Consider the following 20,192-nt stretch of genomic DNA (forward strand, 5'->3'; position numbering starts at 1 on the left):
TGGAACCTGCTCATCTCAGAACCATCAGCTTAGAGCCCCCACATATTCTCCTCTCCTCTTTTGTTCATGCCTCCTTTGCCATAGGAACTCTGCAAGAGTCCATATTTGTGAATTTGCCTACTCTCTAAAATTCTGTTGTGACCTGCTAGTCAGTTTTAAAATTGTCTCTCATCTGGACTCATTTGGCCATTTTCCCCTCCATCTTGCAATGCATTTAAACATGTTTATCTGCAAAGCTAAAAACGACCCACTCACAGCACATCTTTTATGTTTAGGTCTAATGCTGTCCACCCTCTATTTGTGAGAATTCAGTTCATTTAGAAAGACTCCTCTTCTCTGGCCCCACTGACGCACTGCCCTGGGGTCTCAGCTACCTTCTTGACCCTCAGGTGAGAAAATCTACCTACCTCTAACGTGCATCTGTGGAAAGCTTATTGCTCTCCCAAACATCTATTTTCCAGCCTCTGCCTCATTTATTCTCTCTTCCACTCTCACAAGCATTTTAAGTCAACCCAGGATTCCAACTCTTGTGGCCCACTTTCATATTCCAGCTGAAGTTCTCGGCCTTGTGCGCTTTTTCCTCTTTTCTTATCCCAACTACGTTTTTTGACCTTTCATTTAGCACAACCATAGGCTGTGTTGACAGGATGTTCTTTCTCATCTTTGTTTCTCCAGAGTCTCTGCTCTGCCAGTCTACACCAGCAACAAGCAAACGCATGCCAGAGATGATTAGAGCTGGGAGGAGACAGAACTAAGCCGTCACCATCAGATGGCTTTTCTCATCTGCTGGCAGGAGGAAGGCTGGGATTTCCTACTCTGGAAGGCTCTATTTACAGGGAAAGTTGGAGAGATTTTACAAGGGAGAATAAGATTTTTATAGACACAGAGACAGCTTTGAAGCCCCAGGAGAAAATTCACAGGCATTCTGTCATTTTAAAAAATTAGATTATTTAGGGGGCTGTGTGTATGACTGTCCAGCCATTTTATTTCACCTTCAGTTTTGTAAAAATTTTTGAGCCTTGTTTGTGACCACTTTCCATGTTATTTCTGGTCTGGTTTTGTCCGTGGAGGACTAAGTATAGCTGATTTGTTTACATACATGCCCTCCCATAGGTTCCTCTGCTGTTAAATTCTGTTTTGTATTTTCTATGCAAGGGCTGGTTCCAGCACTTTCAATTTGAATATTCCAGTGCTTATCTCTAGCATATCCTTTCTTCCACTATAGCTTTCCCTTCGGAGCAGGAGAGAGTTATTCATCATCTACCTCTTTTCTTCCCGTCTAGAACATTCTTCCCAGCCATGACTGAGGTGGGAGGTAGATTGGCTCCATGGCTGAGCAGCTAGAATTTGTCAAACTGAGTACATTGGAGATTTGTTTTCCCTGGATCCTTCAAGGAAAAAGTTCATGGCAGGAGCTGAGCTCTGCTGGAGTAAAGAGATAAGATGACCACATCTGTCATTCTTAGGGTCAAGGAGACTTCCCTGACTGCACATATGCGGAAAAGTTCCTTGGGGATCAAAAAAAAGAGGGACTGCTCTTCCATAATAGGCACTGTGAATCTCCCAGCGACCCCTGCCGTGGAATCCATCTTGGCTAAAGGATGCACTTGCTTGTCTGAGAGGGCCCTGGACCAGGTCAGATGTAGGAAACGAAGCAGGATGATTGGCTAGGGAAAACAAGGGCCAGGAGGAGCTGCCTGATATAAGTGATGTATGATAATGATAAAGATAAATGATGATGTAAGTATCTTCTTCCCCCTCTCATTCAGGAGGACGCCCGCACTCTTCTCTGGGTGTGTGTTTCTGCCTCACCTCTGTCTTAAATAAATAAACTGCTTCTCTGCATGTCCTCCCATGCAGAGATGACTGAGCTGTGCCTCTCATCATCAGCTTTGTGCCTGTTTTTACAGCTCTGTATCCTTGATAAGTCTTGTTTTCAAGAGGGACAAGAGCCAGAGTGGCTCTATTCCAGCCACTATTCCCTGGTGGACTACTGGTTAGGATTCCTGGTTTTCACCCAGGCTTCCCAGGTTTAGCTCTGGGGCAGGGAGCTTTTAGGACCTCACTGCTCACTCCTGTCTCCCCAAGGTCATGACCACTCCCCCTCTCACTCCTGCTTCAGACCCCTGGGCTGCTGACACCATGGCTAGACTTAAAGATTTCCCACAGAGACAAGAAAGCATTAACCTCTCTGTGGGATAAACATTCATCTTTTTTATTTTTAAAGCATACTGATGTGTTTTCCATTTTAAAAAAATATTTCATTTAAAAAGTTTTTTGAAAGTCAATATTTTACAGGTATATTAATGTAACAAACCATTTTAGTCAATAATATTTTTTAAATGATGTGATTTTAGTTATTTTTACTGAGCCTTCTCATTAGCAGAAGTGCCTTGACTTGATCAGTGGGTATGCTCCTGCTGCTGCTAAGTCACTTCAGTCATGTCCGACTCTGTGCGACCCCATGGACTGCAGCCTACCAGGCTCCCCTGTTCCTGGGATTCTCCAGGCAAGAACACTGGAGTGGGGTGCCATTGCCCGCTCCGGATCAGTGGGTGTACTTACAGTGAAAACCAGCTTAAGGTTGTCTTCAGACTCTGTAATGAAGACATCGGTTGCTGACAATTTTGTTGAATAAATGAATTGCTTTATGCTTATATTTGGAAAAGTAATTCAAACGTGTGCTTTAGTTTCTTACCTATAAAATAGCAATAAAAATAGAATCTCTAGCTTAGAATTGTTACCATGATCAACCGATACATGCAGCTTTCACATTTCACCTTAAGTACACAGTTTTATATGTTTTCAGCATGCTGCCTATTTATAGAATTCTGGTGCTGGAGTAAAGAAACAATCCATCAGTGTAGCTAGTAGGACATTACTCTCATCTAAAATTGACTTTTTCCTTTTATTACAATCTATTCAGTACTTTTACCCTTCCAAATTTATTCACATACGTATTCTGGCTCATTTTAATTTTTCACTTTGCTTTCCTTCTTCCCCTTGGCAGCTACACTATTGTTGCTAGTATATTTTCTTTCAAAATTGCATTATTATTTTGTGTATTTATAATTAAATTTATATAGATGCTATTGTGCCACATGCTTCGCTCTTTTCCTGTGGGTTTCTTTTTTTCTTAGCTGTAATACGGTATTGGGATTGGTTCCAAAACTTTTGCTCTCAGAGATCACCTCGGCTGATTGTATTGGAATTACCTAAAGATCTTAGAAAAATGTAGATTAATGGGACTCAGTTGAAACTTCTAAACTCAGAACTTCCACTGAATTGAGTGATCGTAAAGTTTCTGCTCCACTGAAAATTTTATGCTTCTTCTATGATAGCAACATTTTCCTCTTTTGCTTTTTAAATTCTGTAATGATTCAACAAGAAAATGAACTTCAATATGAAAAATAACTTTAGAAAGAAAACCTGTTTATACTGACATTTTTGCAAGTGTTTGATTATAATTGATTTTTTCTCATAACCTCTAGTAAGTTAAAGGAAACACAACTGTTAAATAGTGTATATACTAACATAAGTCACAGAATTTTTCTTCTAATTAGAGTAGGTTGTAAAATATAAGGTTGAGTTCTTAGTCAAAATTGTCCCCATGAGCTTGTAACATTTACAGTTGGATTGAGTGTTTATATATCCAGTATTCTTGGACTTATTGAATCCAAGGTACAAATATTTTTTCCCAGTGCGCTACTTCAATTATTAAAAGTCATTTCTCTTTGAAAAAAAAAAATAACACAACTGCCAACATGCAGTTTTTTATAATTTAATTCTTTTAAAAAATAAAAGTGCCTTTTTCATAAAAAGAGATTTTAAAATATAGCAATGCTTTATATTAGAATTACATTTTTGCTAAGAAAGATGAAGCATTTTACTTGAAATGTATTTTATCCTTATGATATGTCAAAAGAATATTTACTGATCCATCTTTATTAGGCTGTTTTCCAAGCAGCTGCTGATATTGTAGATTAAGAATAAAAAGGAAATATAACTTGTCTGTGATGAAAAAGTGAGACTTCAGTGAGCAAAAAGGAGGTGTTTTCAGCTCAATTCCATCCATTATTTGTCTTCTTTATATAAAGGATCACTCCACTTACAATAAGCCAAGGGTGAGATGTCTATTATTAATAGAATAGTGAAGAATTTACCTAGAAGATGGATTATGAATAAGAAGTGTATAGTATTAGAAATAGGAGGGGGAAAAAAACACCAATTGTAATTGTCAACTCTTTGGTGCCATTAGATTCTGTTGACTTTTGTTCTCGTATTATGGATTATTGGGGGATTGGCACAAGAGTGTGAATGAGGTAGGAAGACGAAGGAAGGAAAGAAACTTTTACATACAGGATGAGTCAGGGGCACAGGCTTTAGCCTTCTTCGCAGATACGACTATCCCTTCTTTCCTCTTGGATATTTCACCCTATAAATGTTGACTTTTCTCATTTGTTTCTTTTTCCCCAGTTTCATCTCCTATATCTTAATTTTTGAATTTAATTCATTAGTAAAATTTATATTTTTACCATGGGATTGAGAATATCTTAACTGGCATAATCATTGCATAGCTACTCAGAGAACTGACCCTGGGAATCTATAGAAATTCAATAATTTAAAATATTAATATTAAAGGCATATTTCCAACATGCATTAAATATTTTAGTAGCTCCACTGAAATGAGGTTTTTTTTCCTGAAGTTTCTTTTGATCTTTTAACAGAAATCAATCAACAGAAATTAAAGCAGATTATGGCTCAGCTGGAGAAGGGAAAAATTAAAGTAATTCTATCTTTTACCAACTGATTCAAAGACTGAGGGGGCTTTGAAATAAAAACTTGCTTTTCTAATGTAAGCTCTAAATATTTAGATCTAAAGATGTAAAAAATCTTTTATGAATACATTTCAAGAATAAAGCAGCATTCCTTTGAGATAAGTAGTTTACAATTGGGCATAGCTTTAGAAGGAGAAAATGAACCCTAAGTTATGTGATTGGGTTCAAGGTTACAAAATCCTTGTCCAACTTCTAGCCTAATTCCCCAAGAATAAAAAAGAGCACAGACCTTGAAACTTTTTTTTATTATAACACAAAGTCTGAGAACCCTCGAGTCTGGCAGTTGACAAAGTGTGCTGTATTCATTTCATAAAGATATATTGAGTAGCTCTTATTTGTAAAGCACTGTGTCTGTGCTGCTCATGCATTGGGAAGCAAGGGCCTTTGTCAGGCACCTCTTTTCTATTTGGTGAAACACAAAAATTAAACAAGCAAAAAAAAAAAATCATTATAAATGATCATTGTGACAGCTGCCACACAGATGACAAGTAGTTACGAGTGCATAGAACAGTGGTCCTGATCCCGTCTGATGAATCGGGGAATATTTAGTGAGGAATGATTTTTCATCTAAGCTTCATAAAGAAAATTGGGTCCAATCTGGACATCCAAGCAGAGGGAACAGTGTGGGATGGTTTCCAGGTGGGAAAGAAAAGAAATAAGGAAAATTCGAGAAAATGAAAGCAGCCCAGAGTGTTGAGGAAACCGCTGGAATTCAGAAATATGGTTTGAAGTTAGCAAGAGGTAATACTGCCAGACAGCTCTGCCTCCTGTGCGGGGGCTCATCTGAAATTGTGAGACGAGGTGTCTCCAAGATTCTCTGTGAAAGGAACTGATATTTACAAAACATAGACTATAGGCTGCTTCCCTTATAGACAGTATTTTATTTAAAATTGAAAACAATTGTAAAGTAGATTTTATCCCCTTTATTTTACATATGAAAAACCAAGGCTCAGAAAGTATAAATGATGTGTACAGGATTCCACAGAATTAGCTTAACAGCTGGTACTTGACTAGTTTTTCTTAAGGAATTTCCACCCCCCCCCACCACATACACACAATAATCTGTCAGAGAAGCCGCATTACCATGTTCTTGGATGCCTCTGCTCTGGAACCACAGGCTTTCTTTTAGTTATATGGCGGGATGTAGATGTCAGGACAGGAACTAAGTAACCACCAAGACCTCCTGACTTCCTTCAGTTTCTGGACGAGGAAACTGAGGACTAAAGATGGCTGTGTGACATACCCGTGGGTTGGCGTGAGTGATTGCTGGAGGCTGGGTTCATCATGAACCACGTACACTCTTCATATTTTATCCCAGGCTCCAACCTTCTTAGGCAGCCACAGTTCCAAAGTTAAAGGCTGAGAGAGCCGCTGTTTTCCTAAAACTGACAAAAATTCACAGAGGTAGGAAATGGCAACCCACTCCAGTGTTCTTGCCTGGAGAGTCCCAGGGACAAGGGAGCCTGGTGGGCTGCTGTCTCTGGGGTCGCACAGAGTCGGACACGACTGAAGTGACTTAGCAGTAGCAGTAGCAGTAGCCACAGCTACCTCAGTGAAAAAGTCACCTTGACTATTGGAAGCAAAACCTCTTTTTATCCTCCCCATTAATAACGTCTGTTTGAGTTCTTTCTACATAATGAGAAATACTTCTGTCTGAATAAACGAAGGTAATTTATTTTCTATCATCAGGAAGATAAACCGTGTTGCTCAATTCTAAAATTTCTCTGACAACTTTTGGAGTTAATGGGAATTGGATAACTATTAAGATTCTGTAGAAGAGAAAACCTTTGAGGTGGGTGGAATAGGAGGAAAAGCTCTATAAACTCAAAATTGGTTTTTAATGTTTTGATATTGTTCAGGAAACTAAAACCTGTTTGCCTGTGCCAAATTGTCTTTGAAATGGATTCATTTGTATAATATGTTCATAAAGGATTTCCTGTTTAAAATGGCTCAATGCAAATTAATTGGACTTTTAACATTAAAACAAAGAATGCCAATGAGTAGTTGGTGGTTCTGAAAAAGAATTAATCAGTCAGTATTTTGCTGGGTTCTCCACTAGAGGGCAGAAAGAACAACTCAACACTATAGAAGCCTAACGACAGGCTGGCATTTAAAACCAGACGCGTGTTGGGTTATCTCATTGTCAGTTATCACTTAAAAATGTACTTAATATAGTCACAAGAAATTGACTTGTACATTTCTTTCAGGGAATGAAGAATAATCCGTTTATCTCTCTCTCTGTCTATAAACTCATGTGCTGATACCTAACTGAAGGTTTTTATTATAACACTTTTAATAAAATCACCATGAAAATAATTTGCTGATTCTAAAGAGATGTGCAGTAGAAGGCAGGTTGGATGGAATTCTTAGCAAAGAAAAGGATATTTGGAGAAAGATTCATTTCACAACTCTTGTAAAATAACATACCAGCCCCTTAGAATTGATGAACCATGTTTCTATGTTGTAGGCATTCATTTGGACCTTGTTCAGATGGAGACACTAAGGAAAAATGAGCCTTCTGCTTTTCACAGCACTCAGCTGCCACCTGCCCCATCCCCATTGCATGGTGTCTTAGACCAGTTTCCTTAGCAGTGGAGCCTGAGATAGGGGTTCGGAGTTTGTGATCTGCTGCGGATGTGGTTCTCCACAAAAGCATCCCGTAAGGGAGAGTGTATATCATGATGGGGAAGGGCAGGGAGAAGAGCACGAATGATCTCAGACAGTCTAGCCATAGCCTAGTTCACAGGGAGAGGGCTGTGGGCCATAAATTGCAAGGTCATCCGCCCTTGAGGCAGAGGAGCTGCCCTTGGATACCCCTCATCTGTCATCACTGGCTGTGGACTTCGCTGTGCATAGAGGATCGAGGAACTCAGTATTTGGACCCCCTTCTCAGCAGAGGGCAACGGTCTGTAGGAGGAGGCAGCTGTGGGCTCTGAAGTAAATGAAATCCCTGATGGAGGCATTTATCTTCATACTGGGTCTTTAAAATATATGTATTTTTCCTTTTTGTGTGTGTGTGTATATATATATATGTTCAATACATATATATGTGTCTAAAAGAGAGTTAAATATGTATTCTTAAAAGACATTTAAGAAAAAGAGCAGCATTAAAAGGTTAGTTAAACAGCTATCTTATATATGAGATTGATCTCTATGAAATTGTATTATTCAACAGTTCTTGACTTAGAAGAACGTTAGCTTACCAGTTTCACATTGTTCAACCTAATTGTTGGTCTCATCCTTTAATTTGCTTTGTTATCCTTTTATTTACTCCATGTAACAAAAGCCATATATGAAAATGGCATTTATACAATCAAGTAGTCTCATGTTGAAACTTAAGGGAAAATTTTTCCTGTATTGCTTCCTGTTGCTTAATGTGACTGCTATTTTTTTTTCTTTTTTTTCTTTTACTAAAATTTGACCATAAACTTGTTTCTGATTGCTAAATTTGTTGACGTCTACCCATGTATGACTGATTGAAGTACAATTAGACACTTGATTAACAGTCATCAAATAACGATGCTCATTTGCCCTCACATGGTCCATATATCCTGTGATTCAAATAGAAATCTCTTTTGTGGAAGAAAGATATTTCAGTGGATTAGACCTCTCCTCAGGTTATTTCAAAGTATTTATTTAGCTCCCACTGGACACTGAAACACTTTCTTAACTTTTGAGATACCCTAGCTGTGTGTAAGTTCACTCCCAAAGTATTACAAGTCAACCACTGGGACATTTTAAGACTTTGGGACTATAGGATTAGGAATGTGTGTTTCTTATGGTTCTATTTTCTTGTTCAGTGTTTGTTTTTTTAATCAGTACATAATTTTTTTTGCCCCTTACAAAAATCTTTTTCTTAAATTCCATTTCAAAGATAATAAGCTGTTCTTCTAGTTTTATTTCGGCTCATCTTGGACAGTAGATCTTTTCCTCTTTTCTTTCTAACTTTTATATGTCTCCTTTGTGTATGTTTTTTATTAAGTGGATATTCTCCCTCCTGATTTTTTATTTTAACATGAGAGACTTCTCTTTGTGTCTTAGATTATCTTGTTACATGACATTAATTCTGTCGTATTATTTTACATTTTTCATCACTATAATTTTGTGTCTCTTCTTCCCAGTTTTCCATCCAAAAGACATGAATTTATTAGTTTAGAATTTATCCATCCTGCTTTGTTGTTACGATGTCCTTGGCTTGAGACTCACCTTCACTTTTATACACCCCTGTCAGTATCCATGTTTTATTTGCTCACTTGGCTCCTTTCGTTGTCTTTCATCATGTGGATACCATTCAATTCTAGATCTCTATTCCTGGCATGTGTTGGTTATCATTTTTCTCTTTCTTCCATAGTTCTTTTGTGGCTTTTTAATGGCAATGATATACTTATCAGGGTGTTTTACTTTTCTGTATTTCTTGCTGCCTCCTTCTGTTTTTATTACTTGAGTCCTGGATGCAAGCAAGTTTCAAGGTAGGTCTTTATTTGGCAAATATTCTGAGGCCTTGTATGGCTGAGAATATAGTTTATGCTTTTGTATTTATATGACATTTTAACACTGTCTCAAATGCTAGGTGATAAAAATCTTGGACAAAGTTGGAAGCATTTTTACCCTGACTTTCAAAAGATCTCATTCATGCTTTGAAATGGCTGAAACCTACTAACATAACTAAACACAGATTTTTCCATGGGCTTCTTAGCAACCAGTAAATACTCCACCTATTTTATGATTTGATATTTAGATAAAGAACTATCATAGTATGAAGTTGTGGTTCTAGCAGGAACATCGGAAAAGAAGACAGAATCTCTAGAGGGGAGATCTTAGATTACAACAAGGCTCAGGGATGCAAGGCTGTGGGAATCAGGAATGACTTCCAATTGAGACCAAGCTGCAGGGCCTGGCCGGATGACAGAGTTGGGGAGGGCCTGGTGTGGGGCAGGGAGCATGGGGGTACTGAAAGCTCAAAGGCGTATAGCAGATGCAATGAGTGTTAGGAGGTGCTGACATCATTCCTGAAAGGTGAGTTGAAAGAATGAACAGGGAGATGTGGGGATGGAGAACCAGAATCCAAGCTCAGGGAGGTGGGGCTGGCAGGTACCATGCAGGAGGCAGCCTTTTGCTTGACCTGTAGACTCACCGTCCTCAGCTCATCTGCCTCCCAGCCATTTACACGTCAGTTCCCTCAAGGAGGTGGCTGGGAGCATCGTGTTAGGAGAGAGCAGAGAGGGATCAGGTCAGGGCCTCTGGAGGGGACGGGGGTATGGATTAACATCATCACAATCATGCCTATTCTTCCTCTTCAAAACCACTTCCAAATTTTTGTCCTATGCCAATTGACATCCGTTGACACACTCCTGGGTTCTGGGATAAATTCCTTGCAACTTGGGAACAGCTAGTTACAATTTAGGAATAGCTGGGTTGGAGCTAAGGCAGGACAGGAATTGTGTGTCACATTGGAATAAAATGGCTAATACCCCTTCTAGTCTATAGAAGAGAGAGAATGGGGGAGAAAAATGCCACTAACATTATCTGTTGTGAAGGAGACATTTGGTTTATGATTGTACTAGAGTGAGTGTGAGATACTGAGAACAATGGAAAAGGGTGCTTTGCCTGTAGTACTAAGCAACTAATTGTGCCCTTAAAGGATAGAGGAAATAAAGAAACAGCAAATATGCTTCCTTGTCAATTCCAATTTCAGGTTCCAGAATTTGAGTCCTAGAATATTGTTAGAAGGTAGATTTTGCTTCATTTCCATTCCAACCTGGGAGCTGTGCAGTGAAGAAAGCAAATGTGGTGGTTAATCCCCTCTGGGGAGTAGTTTTTCAGTTGAGAAAGAAGCAATTTTAGATGAAAAATGTGAGTAAACACGGATATGTGGTGTTTATCTTCAAAATAGGCTGAATGCGTAGATGGAAAAAATACCATCTGCTGCCCTTTCGAAGGTGGTCTTTGGAGGAGAAGAGGGTTCCAACTCATTTTGAGTCTGGGCCTCCTGGGGTCAAAGAGAGAAGGCCAAGAATAAAAAAATAGCATAGTTGGGGAATCTTCAGCAATATTGCCAAAGATCTATCACAGAGATCAAAGCAGAAAATTCCTGTTTTCTTGCTGGTGTTAGACTTACTGCTCTTTAGATACCAATATAATGATATTAATGATCAGCACTTAATGGTAAGTTTCCTATAGGTTTATAAAACAATTAACATACCAAGTTCCAGCTCAGCATTTGGGCTTCCCTGGTGGCTCAGACAGGAAAGACTCTGCCTGCAATGCAGGAGACCCAGGTTCGATCCCTGGGTTGGGAAGATTCCCTGGAGAAGCAAATGGCAATCCACTCCAGTATTCTTGCCTGGAAAATCCCAGGGACAGAGGAGCCTGGTGGGCTACAGTCCACGGGGTTGCAAAGAGTCAGACATGAGTGAGTGACTAACACTTTCACTTTCACATGAGGATACTCAGTGAATGCACATAAGAATGCTGTGAAATTTCATAGTTTTATGAAACTTTACCCACGGAGCAAGTGGCACAGCTAAGAACTGATATTAAGGATCCCAGGTAAGGTTCCACAGGGAGGTCATTTTCACCCTCCCTGTAGGTGTAACTTCTGCCTCAGCTGTGGCTCAGTGCAGGAGATTCCAAAAAGGAAGAACTTTTTTTCTTTTTTTCTCCTGAGATAGCATTTATCAATGAACACAATAATCCAAGGAGAGAAGGAACTAGAAATCATTTAGTTAGCACCCAGAATTTAAAGATGAGAAAACCGAGGTCCCGAGACAAAGTGGTTTTCCCCAATTTACATCAGAAGTTAGTAGCATAGACAAATGTGTAAACTTTTGGGCATTGCCTGAAATAGTCAACGCTATACCTTTAAATTCTAAAAAGAAATATTCAAGCTACTGAAATAGTTTAGTAATTAAAAAAAAAAAAAATCCCAGGCTAATACTGATGACGTCCTTAAGACGTATGGATAGGAGTAGCATATTTCTGACTGTCATGAACAGCTGCATCCTCATAGCCTGTATCACGAACTGCTCTCATTAAGTACAAACTCAGATTTGTCCCAGGCAAAGTTAAATTTGTCCCAGGCATATTTTGTCCCAGGCATATTTTTCAAAATGCACGTAGTCTAATTTCCGTTTTTAAAAAATGGAAGTATAATTGATTTATTATACAACAGTGTATTAGTTTCATATGTACAGCAAAGTGATTCGGCCATATGTGTATATATATGTATATATATATTATTTTCAGATTCTTTTCCCTTATAGATTATTACAGAATACTGAGACTAGTTTCCTGTGCTGTACATTAAGTCCTTGTCGTTTATCTGTTTCATATATAGTGGTTTGTATCTGCTAATCCCATAGCCCTAATTTCCCTTTTCCCTTTGGTAACCATAAATTTGTTTTCTATGTCTGTGGATCCATTTCTGTTTTGTATACAAATTCATTTCTATCATTTTTTTTTTTTTTAGATTTCACATATAAGCGATATGATAGTTTTGCTTCTCTACAGTTCTATACAGTAATTTCTGTCTGGCTTACTTCACTTAGTATGATCATCTCTAGGTCTACCCATGTTCCTGCAACCAATCATAGAATCTTGAGCAGTAAAATCAATCAGCTTGTACTAGCATATTATCAGCCCTGTCCTCAAGCAGCTTGTAGTCTTTCTGGGCAATGAGACAGATTCCTATTTAACAGGCTTGATTTATTTAATGAGTATTTTCCATTTGGCTTCTGAAGTGGAGCTGACGCAGGCAGAATGCCTGCACAGTGATTCTCTAGCCTGGGTTCCTGATTTTCTCACTCATTTGGTCCATCCATTCTTATACTTCTCCCTGTTTTCCCATCAGCCCAGTGGTTAGTAATTTCTTTTTAGCTACTCACCCCATATGAACTCTGCCCCTCTTTTCGCTATTAGGAGGATTATTCCGTAGAATCTACAATGTAGATTTCAGCCTCTTGGGAAGAGATTCCTTCGTTCTAGACCAGATCCACTTTATCTGTGATGAACCCTCATAACAAGCTGAACTTGTCCTTCAAACACATTATTTTGTGTTTGTTTTGGCCTACTGGCGTGCTGTGATTCATGGGGTCACAGAGTCGGACACGACTGAGTGACTGAACTGAACTGAACTGAATCCTGATTATATAGTTAATATCTGCTTCTCCCATTGCACTGCAGTCTCCAAGAGGAGAGACAATGTCTATTCATTCACTAACATCCAGCAAAGTGTCTGGCCCATGAACACTTACTCAATAAAACCCTTCGTAGAAAAGTATTTAATTACACAACTTCTGTGTAACTTAATCGATTAAGAACGTTGGATATAGCTAACTTCAGTTGTCAATAGACAAATATTTGAGCAACACATCGGTTCCATACGTTCATACACAGATCTTTTCTGGGGTCTGGCTCCTCAACCTCTGGGATTGTTGGCCTCACCTGAGACCCATTAGACATGCAGGCCGCTCCTTAGACCTGCTGCATCAGAATCTGAAAATTACAGGACTTACCCAGTGCTTCCTCAGTGCTGGGATATGCTGTGAATCAGGGAATAAAATCTCAAATGTTTTGTTTGGCCAGGCAGACCCCCTAAGTGAGTGAAGTAAACCAGACTTTTAGGTATAAGCACGATCCTAGGTGATCTCTGGTCCTTGACCTTCCTCAGTGGGAGTGGTGGGCACTGTGCTGCCTGGAGATTAGCTTCATCTAACAAGGGTAGTTAGATCCTGTGCAGATCAGGATGCCTGAAGGCCTAGCGTCGCAGGCCCCTTGAGCGATTCAAGAGAAAAAGACACAAACCTGCAAGTAGAATCTCTTGACTCAGAGACTGATGACTAACTTCAGTCCTTTTTTTAAATTATGTTTCCCTTTTTTTAAAAAAATTGAAGGATGGTTAATTTACAATGTTATGTTAGCTTCAGGTGTGCAGCAGTGTGATTTAGTTATACATATATGTATATGGGCTTCCCCAGGTGTCTCAGTGGGTAAAGAATCTGTCTGTAATGCAGGAGACACAGGAGACGCGTGTTCGATCCCTGGGTTAGGAAGATCTCCCGGAGGAGGGCATGACAACCCACTCCAGTATTCTTGCCGGGGGAATCCCAAGGACAGAGGAGCCTGGCGGGCTACAGTCCATAGGGCGACAAAGAGTCAGACACAACTGACGTGACTGAGCACACACGTGCATATATATCTATATATTCTTTTAAATTATAGGCATTATTAATTATTTTATCATAGGCAAGATATGCAATATGGTTCCCTGTGCTATACAGTAGGTCTTTGTTGTTTATCTATTTTATGTACAGTAGTGTGTGTCTGTTTACCCCAAACTCCCAGTCTATCCCTCCCTCCCACCTTTCCCTTTGGGAAGCACATGTTTGTTTTCTATGTCTGAGAGTCTATTTCTATTTTTGTATATAAGTTCATTTTTACCACTTTTTCAGATTCCACATGTAAGGGATATCATAGTATATTTGTCTTCCTGAAGCTGAAGAATCGTGAGGGATTTAAGCAGAACGCAGAAGTGCCATAGAACTGGTTTTAGCATCCCTAGTTTGCAAAGTTTCTTACCAGTGAGAAGACTTTGGGGAATGTAGTAAACAAGTCCAATTCTTCACCAATGCAGAATTTCTATAGTTTTGTAAGTCAGAAAACACTCTTTCCTCTGTTTCCTTCCTTCCCTCTTTCATTACTATTTATTCAATATACGTTCTGTGTCTCCTCTGCTGCGTGGCCTCTGTACCAGGTCCAGTCAACCTAAAGGTGAATAGCATCAAAAGGACACAGCATCCAGTGGCTCACAGTCTCACCATGACAACACTGTACTCAGAAGCAAAGACCTCTTTGTAGGTGCCCCTTCGGTAATTGTCATGTCTGTTTTTGAGAGATGTTCTTAAGTTTACACTCTAGCTTGAGTGGTTCACAAATCTCGGTAGGAGACAGAAGTAGGGGGGATAGCTTCCTGAAGATGAATAGAGTGAAGGAAGTTTACAAGAGGATGTGGTTCAGCTAAAAAGCAATCCTGAGGACTGAATTCTGAAAAGCAGGTGTAGCACCCTCAGCGATTTAAAAATGGGAACGTTTCTTGCCGCACTTCCTCAGGTTCATCATTTCTGGCAGGTGAGAAAAATCTGCTACATCTTTGAGCAGGAGCGAGAGCTGATTCATAAAAGCTAGCGCTCTGGATGCAGTTCCTCAGGTAGATTAAGACTTAATTAAGTGATTTCACCACATTTGGCATAGTTCTTTTTCCTTCTCGCTGTAGGAGTCTCTCCAGTTGCTTGGAGGGGATTTTTATCTGTCTTTGTCACAGAAGTTAGCCCTGGAGATGCAGTGACATTTATGAGGAAGCCCCACATGGGTGACAAATACTCCACAAGGCTTTATATTTGTGTGGTGGCAGCTGTGATCAAGAGGGTAATAAAACTCAACCGAAGGTTTCATTCAAATACCGCTTGTTGATTAGCCCCCAGTGGTGAGTGAGCAAAGGTCTGATGAGTGTTATACAATATCTGGGACTGGAGTTTCCATCTGGGATGAAAGGATGTTTTGTCTCATTTCACCTGAGCTTTCCATTTCATTGATCTGTCTATGCTGAATAAAGGTCTGATGATAAAGCTAATAACTTTTCAGGGTTTTTTTTTTTTTTTTGAGACAAAATAGTAATTTGTTCTCCAGCACATTCACCACCAAGTAATCAGGCTGGGAGGACTCTCGCCGTCCTCCTGTAACCACTAACTCTCTGGATAACACGTCATCCGTCTATTAACATATGGGATATATTTCCATGTTTTAGTGTCCTCATTCTCATTCTGACTATGAGAGGCTGTCCCTGCCATGTTTGTTCTCCTCACGTGGCATTTCCAGCTCTTATGCTTTACAAAACCTCTGCATTCAGCATGCATGCCAACCTCAGCATGACAGTGAGTCCCCTACATGCAAAAGAGTTCTGTTCGGAGAGCGTGTTGTAAGTCCAATTTGTTCAGAAGTTCAACACAGTTAGACTAGGGTAGGGACCCAGCTAACACAATTGGCTATATAGTACTGTACTGTCATAGGTTTATAATACTTTTCACCCAATAACAGTAAAAACAAACCCACAAAAGAAAACATTTTTAATCTTACAATACCTTGAAAAGTACAGTAGTCTACAGTACAATAGCTGGGATACAGGGGCTGGCATCGAGTGAACAGGCTAGAAGAGCTACTGATGGGGAGTAGAGGAGGTGGGAGATGGTGGAGCTGCGGGGTCGGCAGCAGGAGAGGGAGGCACGCTGCAGTGCGTCTCATGCCTGATGTGACTGGACATGCAGGCGCATGCGCAGGTGGTCCCAGCTTTGAAAGTTCGCAACTCGGAGGCTCGTATGTAGGAGGCTTACTGTATTTCCCTGGAACATTTTGTGATTTTTCTTCCCTAATCAACAAAATTTCAACATGTCGACCCGACGCTCCTTCACTCCCCCTGGAGAGTAGGGGGGATCTAGGGTCACCCAGGGAAACTTGACTTCATTCTATTCTCTAAGGTAATGCTTTCATTTAAACCTTCTTTATTCTCTTTCTCTCTGATTACCTGCAGGTCTTCCACCCCCTCCTCCCCCATCTGTATTCTGCTCTTTAGCCAGGGCGATGTCTTTTGACGTGACAATCTGATCACGTGTGCCCCTGTCTCCCTTGGAGATTCAAGGACTTCTCACTCTTTAGAGAATGAAGCCCAGAATCCTCGTCTGACATCCAAGCTTCATTTTCTTGCGTCTCCTGTGTGGAGACACCCATTGCCCCAGACACTCTGAACTACTTCTGATCTCTGAACTGTATGCTCTTGCCTTTAGCACCTGGCCTTCCCTTTTGCAACGTGGCACACACCCCACTCCCTCCGTCTGTCTGCCCCCACACCCCACTCCCGAGCGTCTTCCCAGAGGCGTATTATCACTTTCCGCTGCTTTGAAAACACCATCTCCAGAGACTGTCACCCAGACTCCAATCATGACTCTGCCACTTACTAGCTCCAGACCTTGAAGAAGTCATCATCCCATCTCTTGGTGCTTTTGTTTCATTTGTGAAACAGGGTAAAATTAGTGCTCACCTCACTAGATTGCTCTTAACACTGTATAAGCAAATGAGTGAGTGATGTCGCTCAGTCCTGTCCAACTCTTTGCAATCCCATGGACTGTACCCTGCCAGGCTCCTCTGTCCATGGGATTCTCCAGGCAAGAATATTGGAGTGGGTTGCCATTTCCTTCTCCAGGGGATCTTCCTGACCCAAGGATGGAACATGGGTCTCCTGCATTGCAGGCAGATTCTTTACCACTTGAACCGCCAGGGAAGCCTATATAAACACATACATATAATGAATTTGTCATGTGAGGAAACTATAAATTATTATGATTTACTCCATTAACAGTATCACAGTTTATATGTTTTTAGTCACCTCAAGGATAATCAAAAAGCAAACCTGCTGGGTCACAAGATCATAAATAGAAGAAAGCATTCCAAAGCCAAATATAAGTGATCTGGGGATTACCAGTTAATTAGAATCAGTCATTTGCTGTTATTTTTTGTTGGTTAAGATAGCTCACACATAGTTTTTGAAATTCCAGATTAAAATATATTTTAGGATTTAAATGAATGAATACCTATATTGAAAAAATAAAATGTAAAATAGATGTCAGATAATTACTCAATTGCTTTTCCAATGTCAGTTGAATATTGGGACAACATTTTCAAATTTCAGGATTTTTATCCTATTGTATCTTAGAAGAATGGAGATTGACATTTGTATAGATTCTGATGATTCATATAATTACCGTACCACTTAGCCTAGGTATGCTTAAGATTTTGCTGTCTCCGGGACTCAGGTTTGAGTTTTGAAGGGGTACATAGCATCTGATCCTAAGCCAGGTTTAGGGTCTCAGGGGACCCTGATCAACAGGGGAAAGCAAGTGCTTTCAGCTGAATTTTGGAAAGCTGTTTGGATTTCTAGTTGGTTTGGGGCCAGATCACGCTTCCATTTAAAGTAATGATCTCAGGATTCTAGGAGCCCTGATGTTTTGACACCCAGGGTATTTCACAGTTGGGACAGATTTAACAAAGCTATAGCTTTAAATAAAAGCAGACTACATTCTTGAACATGGGCTGGAACAGAGGGAAACTTCAGGAAACTTTAAGGAGATGGGACTTCCTTGGCCTCCCTGGCAGCCACTGGTGATGTCCTCCTGGGGCCAAGGCTGCACTCCTGGGACCCTCCGAATTGCCTTGGAGCTGGTTACTGATCTGATGATTCACTGATCAAATCAGGATAAGATGAGGGTAAAGGGCAGGCAATTATTTCCATAGCCTGGATTTGCCCAGGATCATAGTAGAAGCTGGGACATTTCTGGGAAATCAAGTATCGTGGTTACTTTAAAGCTGGAGTGAGGAAAGACGGTTAAAAAATAAAGGGGGTAAACAGATCTATTACAAATGATTGCCTTCCCCTTGTCTGTGTCCCTCATTCTGTCTGCCTCTTTTGCTTGCATATCTATGACTTTCTTCTTTCCTAATAGGTTTAAGGGTATGTATAGTGCTCAGAAAACCCATGCAATAATAAAAAAATTCCTATAAAACCAAAGAACCTCCCTCTGTTAACGTGCCACTGTGTTGTAAACTGCGTTATCGTGGTGGCATCTGGTAAGACTGCAGTGTTTATGAAGCCCTTGTGTTTTGAGATTCTTTATGTTTACAATAGTGCACAGTGTTTTACATTTCATATAGCATTAACTATCTGCAGAGGCACCTGCATTGCTGGTCTGAACATGATTTGTCTCTTTTGCTTTGGAGCGTTTCAGTTTGAGGGTTGTTGTGAGAAAATAGATTTAACTTCATTTCCTCTCTCTGAGAACTGCCAGTGTATGTTAACAGTTCATTCATTCAGTAAACATTTAATAACTGTCTATGCTGTGTGCCAAGCACTGTTCAAGTGTATGTAGGACGCAGAGAGAAATAAGGTGTGGTTTTAGGCTCTAAGGATTCACCATCTGCTAAAAATTTTTTCTATGTTAAGAATATCTTCCTTTGTTTTTAGTAACAATTAAATCTTAATGTTTACACTTGGTAGAATCTACTATGATCGGCAATACTATACTTGCATCATCATTTAACTGCCAACTTAAATATAAACTTTTATCTCTCCTTACCTCTATCTCTGATCACATCCTGGGCGTCTTTTCTGTGAAGCTGAGTCATCCAATGATGGCTATTCCGGAACACGAAACCCTTGATTCCAAAGAGGTAAATGTAGAATATAATTGAACATCCGCTTATCCATCTCCATGTAATACTGGATTGTAGAAGTAAGCCAATCTTCTATTAAAAATTAATAAAATCTGTTTTATTTTAAAGAAAGTATGAACGGGCCTACTCTGTGTTGTTCAGAAGCATCTGATAGCTAAGGAGTACATTCTTGCTTCTCAATGTGGAAGGTGGTACTAGAGGTGCCCATGTATGTAGCACTTTGATCACAAACTACTTCTATCTCATCTATTTTTGTGATTTTTCTCTCTGGATTCATTATGTGAAGCCATTGTTGTTTTCTTTTTCTAGAAGGTCAGTGCATGTCCCACAATATTTATAAGTGTCTTCTGAGTTAGGAATCCCAGGACCATCTGGTAGCTCAGTTTTCCAACTCCCATGTGAATTTTGCACGTGGTGGGTAGCATACAGGCAAAAGTGCAAATATACAGGCAAATATAGCTCTAAATTTCATTCAAATATTGAGCCATTTTCACATTTGAGCTGACACAGAAAAGTAAGAAAAAGACCTTTCTTAGTTTTAAAAAATGCTATACCAAAGGGGCAAGAAAAAATTCTATAAAAAAATGGAATTTTCTGTCGAGCAAGACTAATTGAGCATTGTTTTCTTCTATATCCCTTTAGGCAAAGTGGTAAAGGTGAGGGAAAAAAGTACTTTTTACAGGACTTGTCTTTATGGAGGTAAAAAGTGAATTCATTCATTCATTCTAGATACCCTTACAAATTAGTCATGCTCAATTGTGTAGCCTCCAAGTTTAAAAATATATATAATACGATAATACAAAAGAGAGATAAAAATAATAAAATTCCAAATAAAATTATAAATGAAATCTGAATTTTTCCCCAAAGCATATTTTCCACAGTTTGGGGTATATTTCATAAACTGACATCCCAATTTATGCAAATTTTGAAATTTCTAACATACAGTATTGATGTGTCCCACTGCTATATCCTTAGTTATTAAAATATAAAGGCATGCTATGAATAGGCATGGATTTGTATCCTTGACCATATCTCTGATGTTTTTTAGAACCAGGATTATTGGTGTAATGGGAAAATTTT

The 20,192-nt window shown here is 39.6% G+C and overlaps 1 protein-coding gene across 1 annotated transcript in view; it reads left to right on the forward strand.

Annotated features, from left to right (window-relative positions):
• Positions 1–20,192, forward strand: part of MLIP (muscular LMNA interacting protein) — a 278,691-nt gene that overhangs the window by 247,629 nt on the left and 10,870 nt on the right. Inside the window, 1 exon segment of the mRNA XM_070361005.1 lies at positions 19,056–19,109. Coding sequence (XP_070217106.1) covers positions 19,056–19,109 — 54 coding nt within the window.

Source organism: Bos mutus, chromosome 23 (genome assembly GCF_027580195.1).
Source record: "Bos mutus isolate GX-2022 chromosome 23, NWIPB_WYAK_1.1, whole genome shotgun sequence".
NCBI classification, from domain to species: Eukaryota; Metazoa; Chordata; class Mammalia; order Artiodactyla; family Bovidae; genus Bos; species Bos mutus.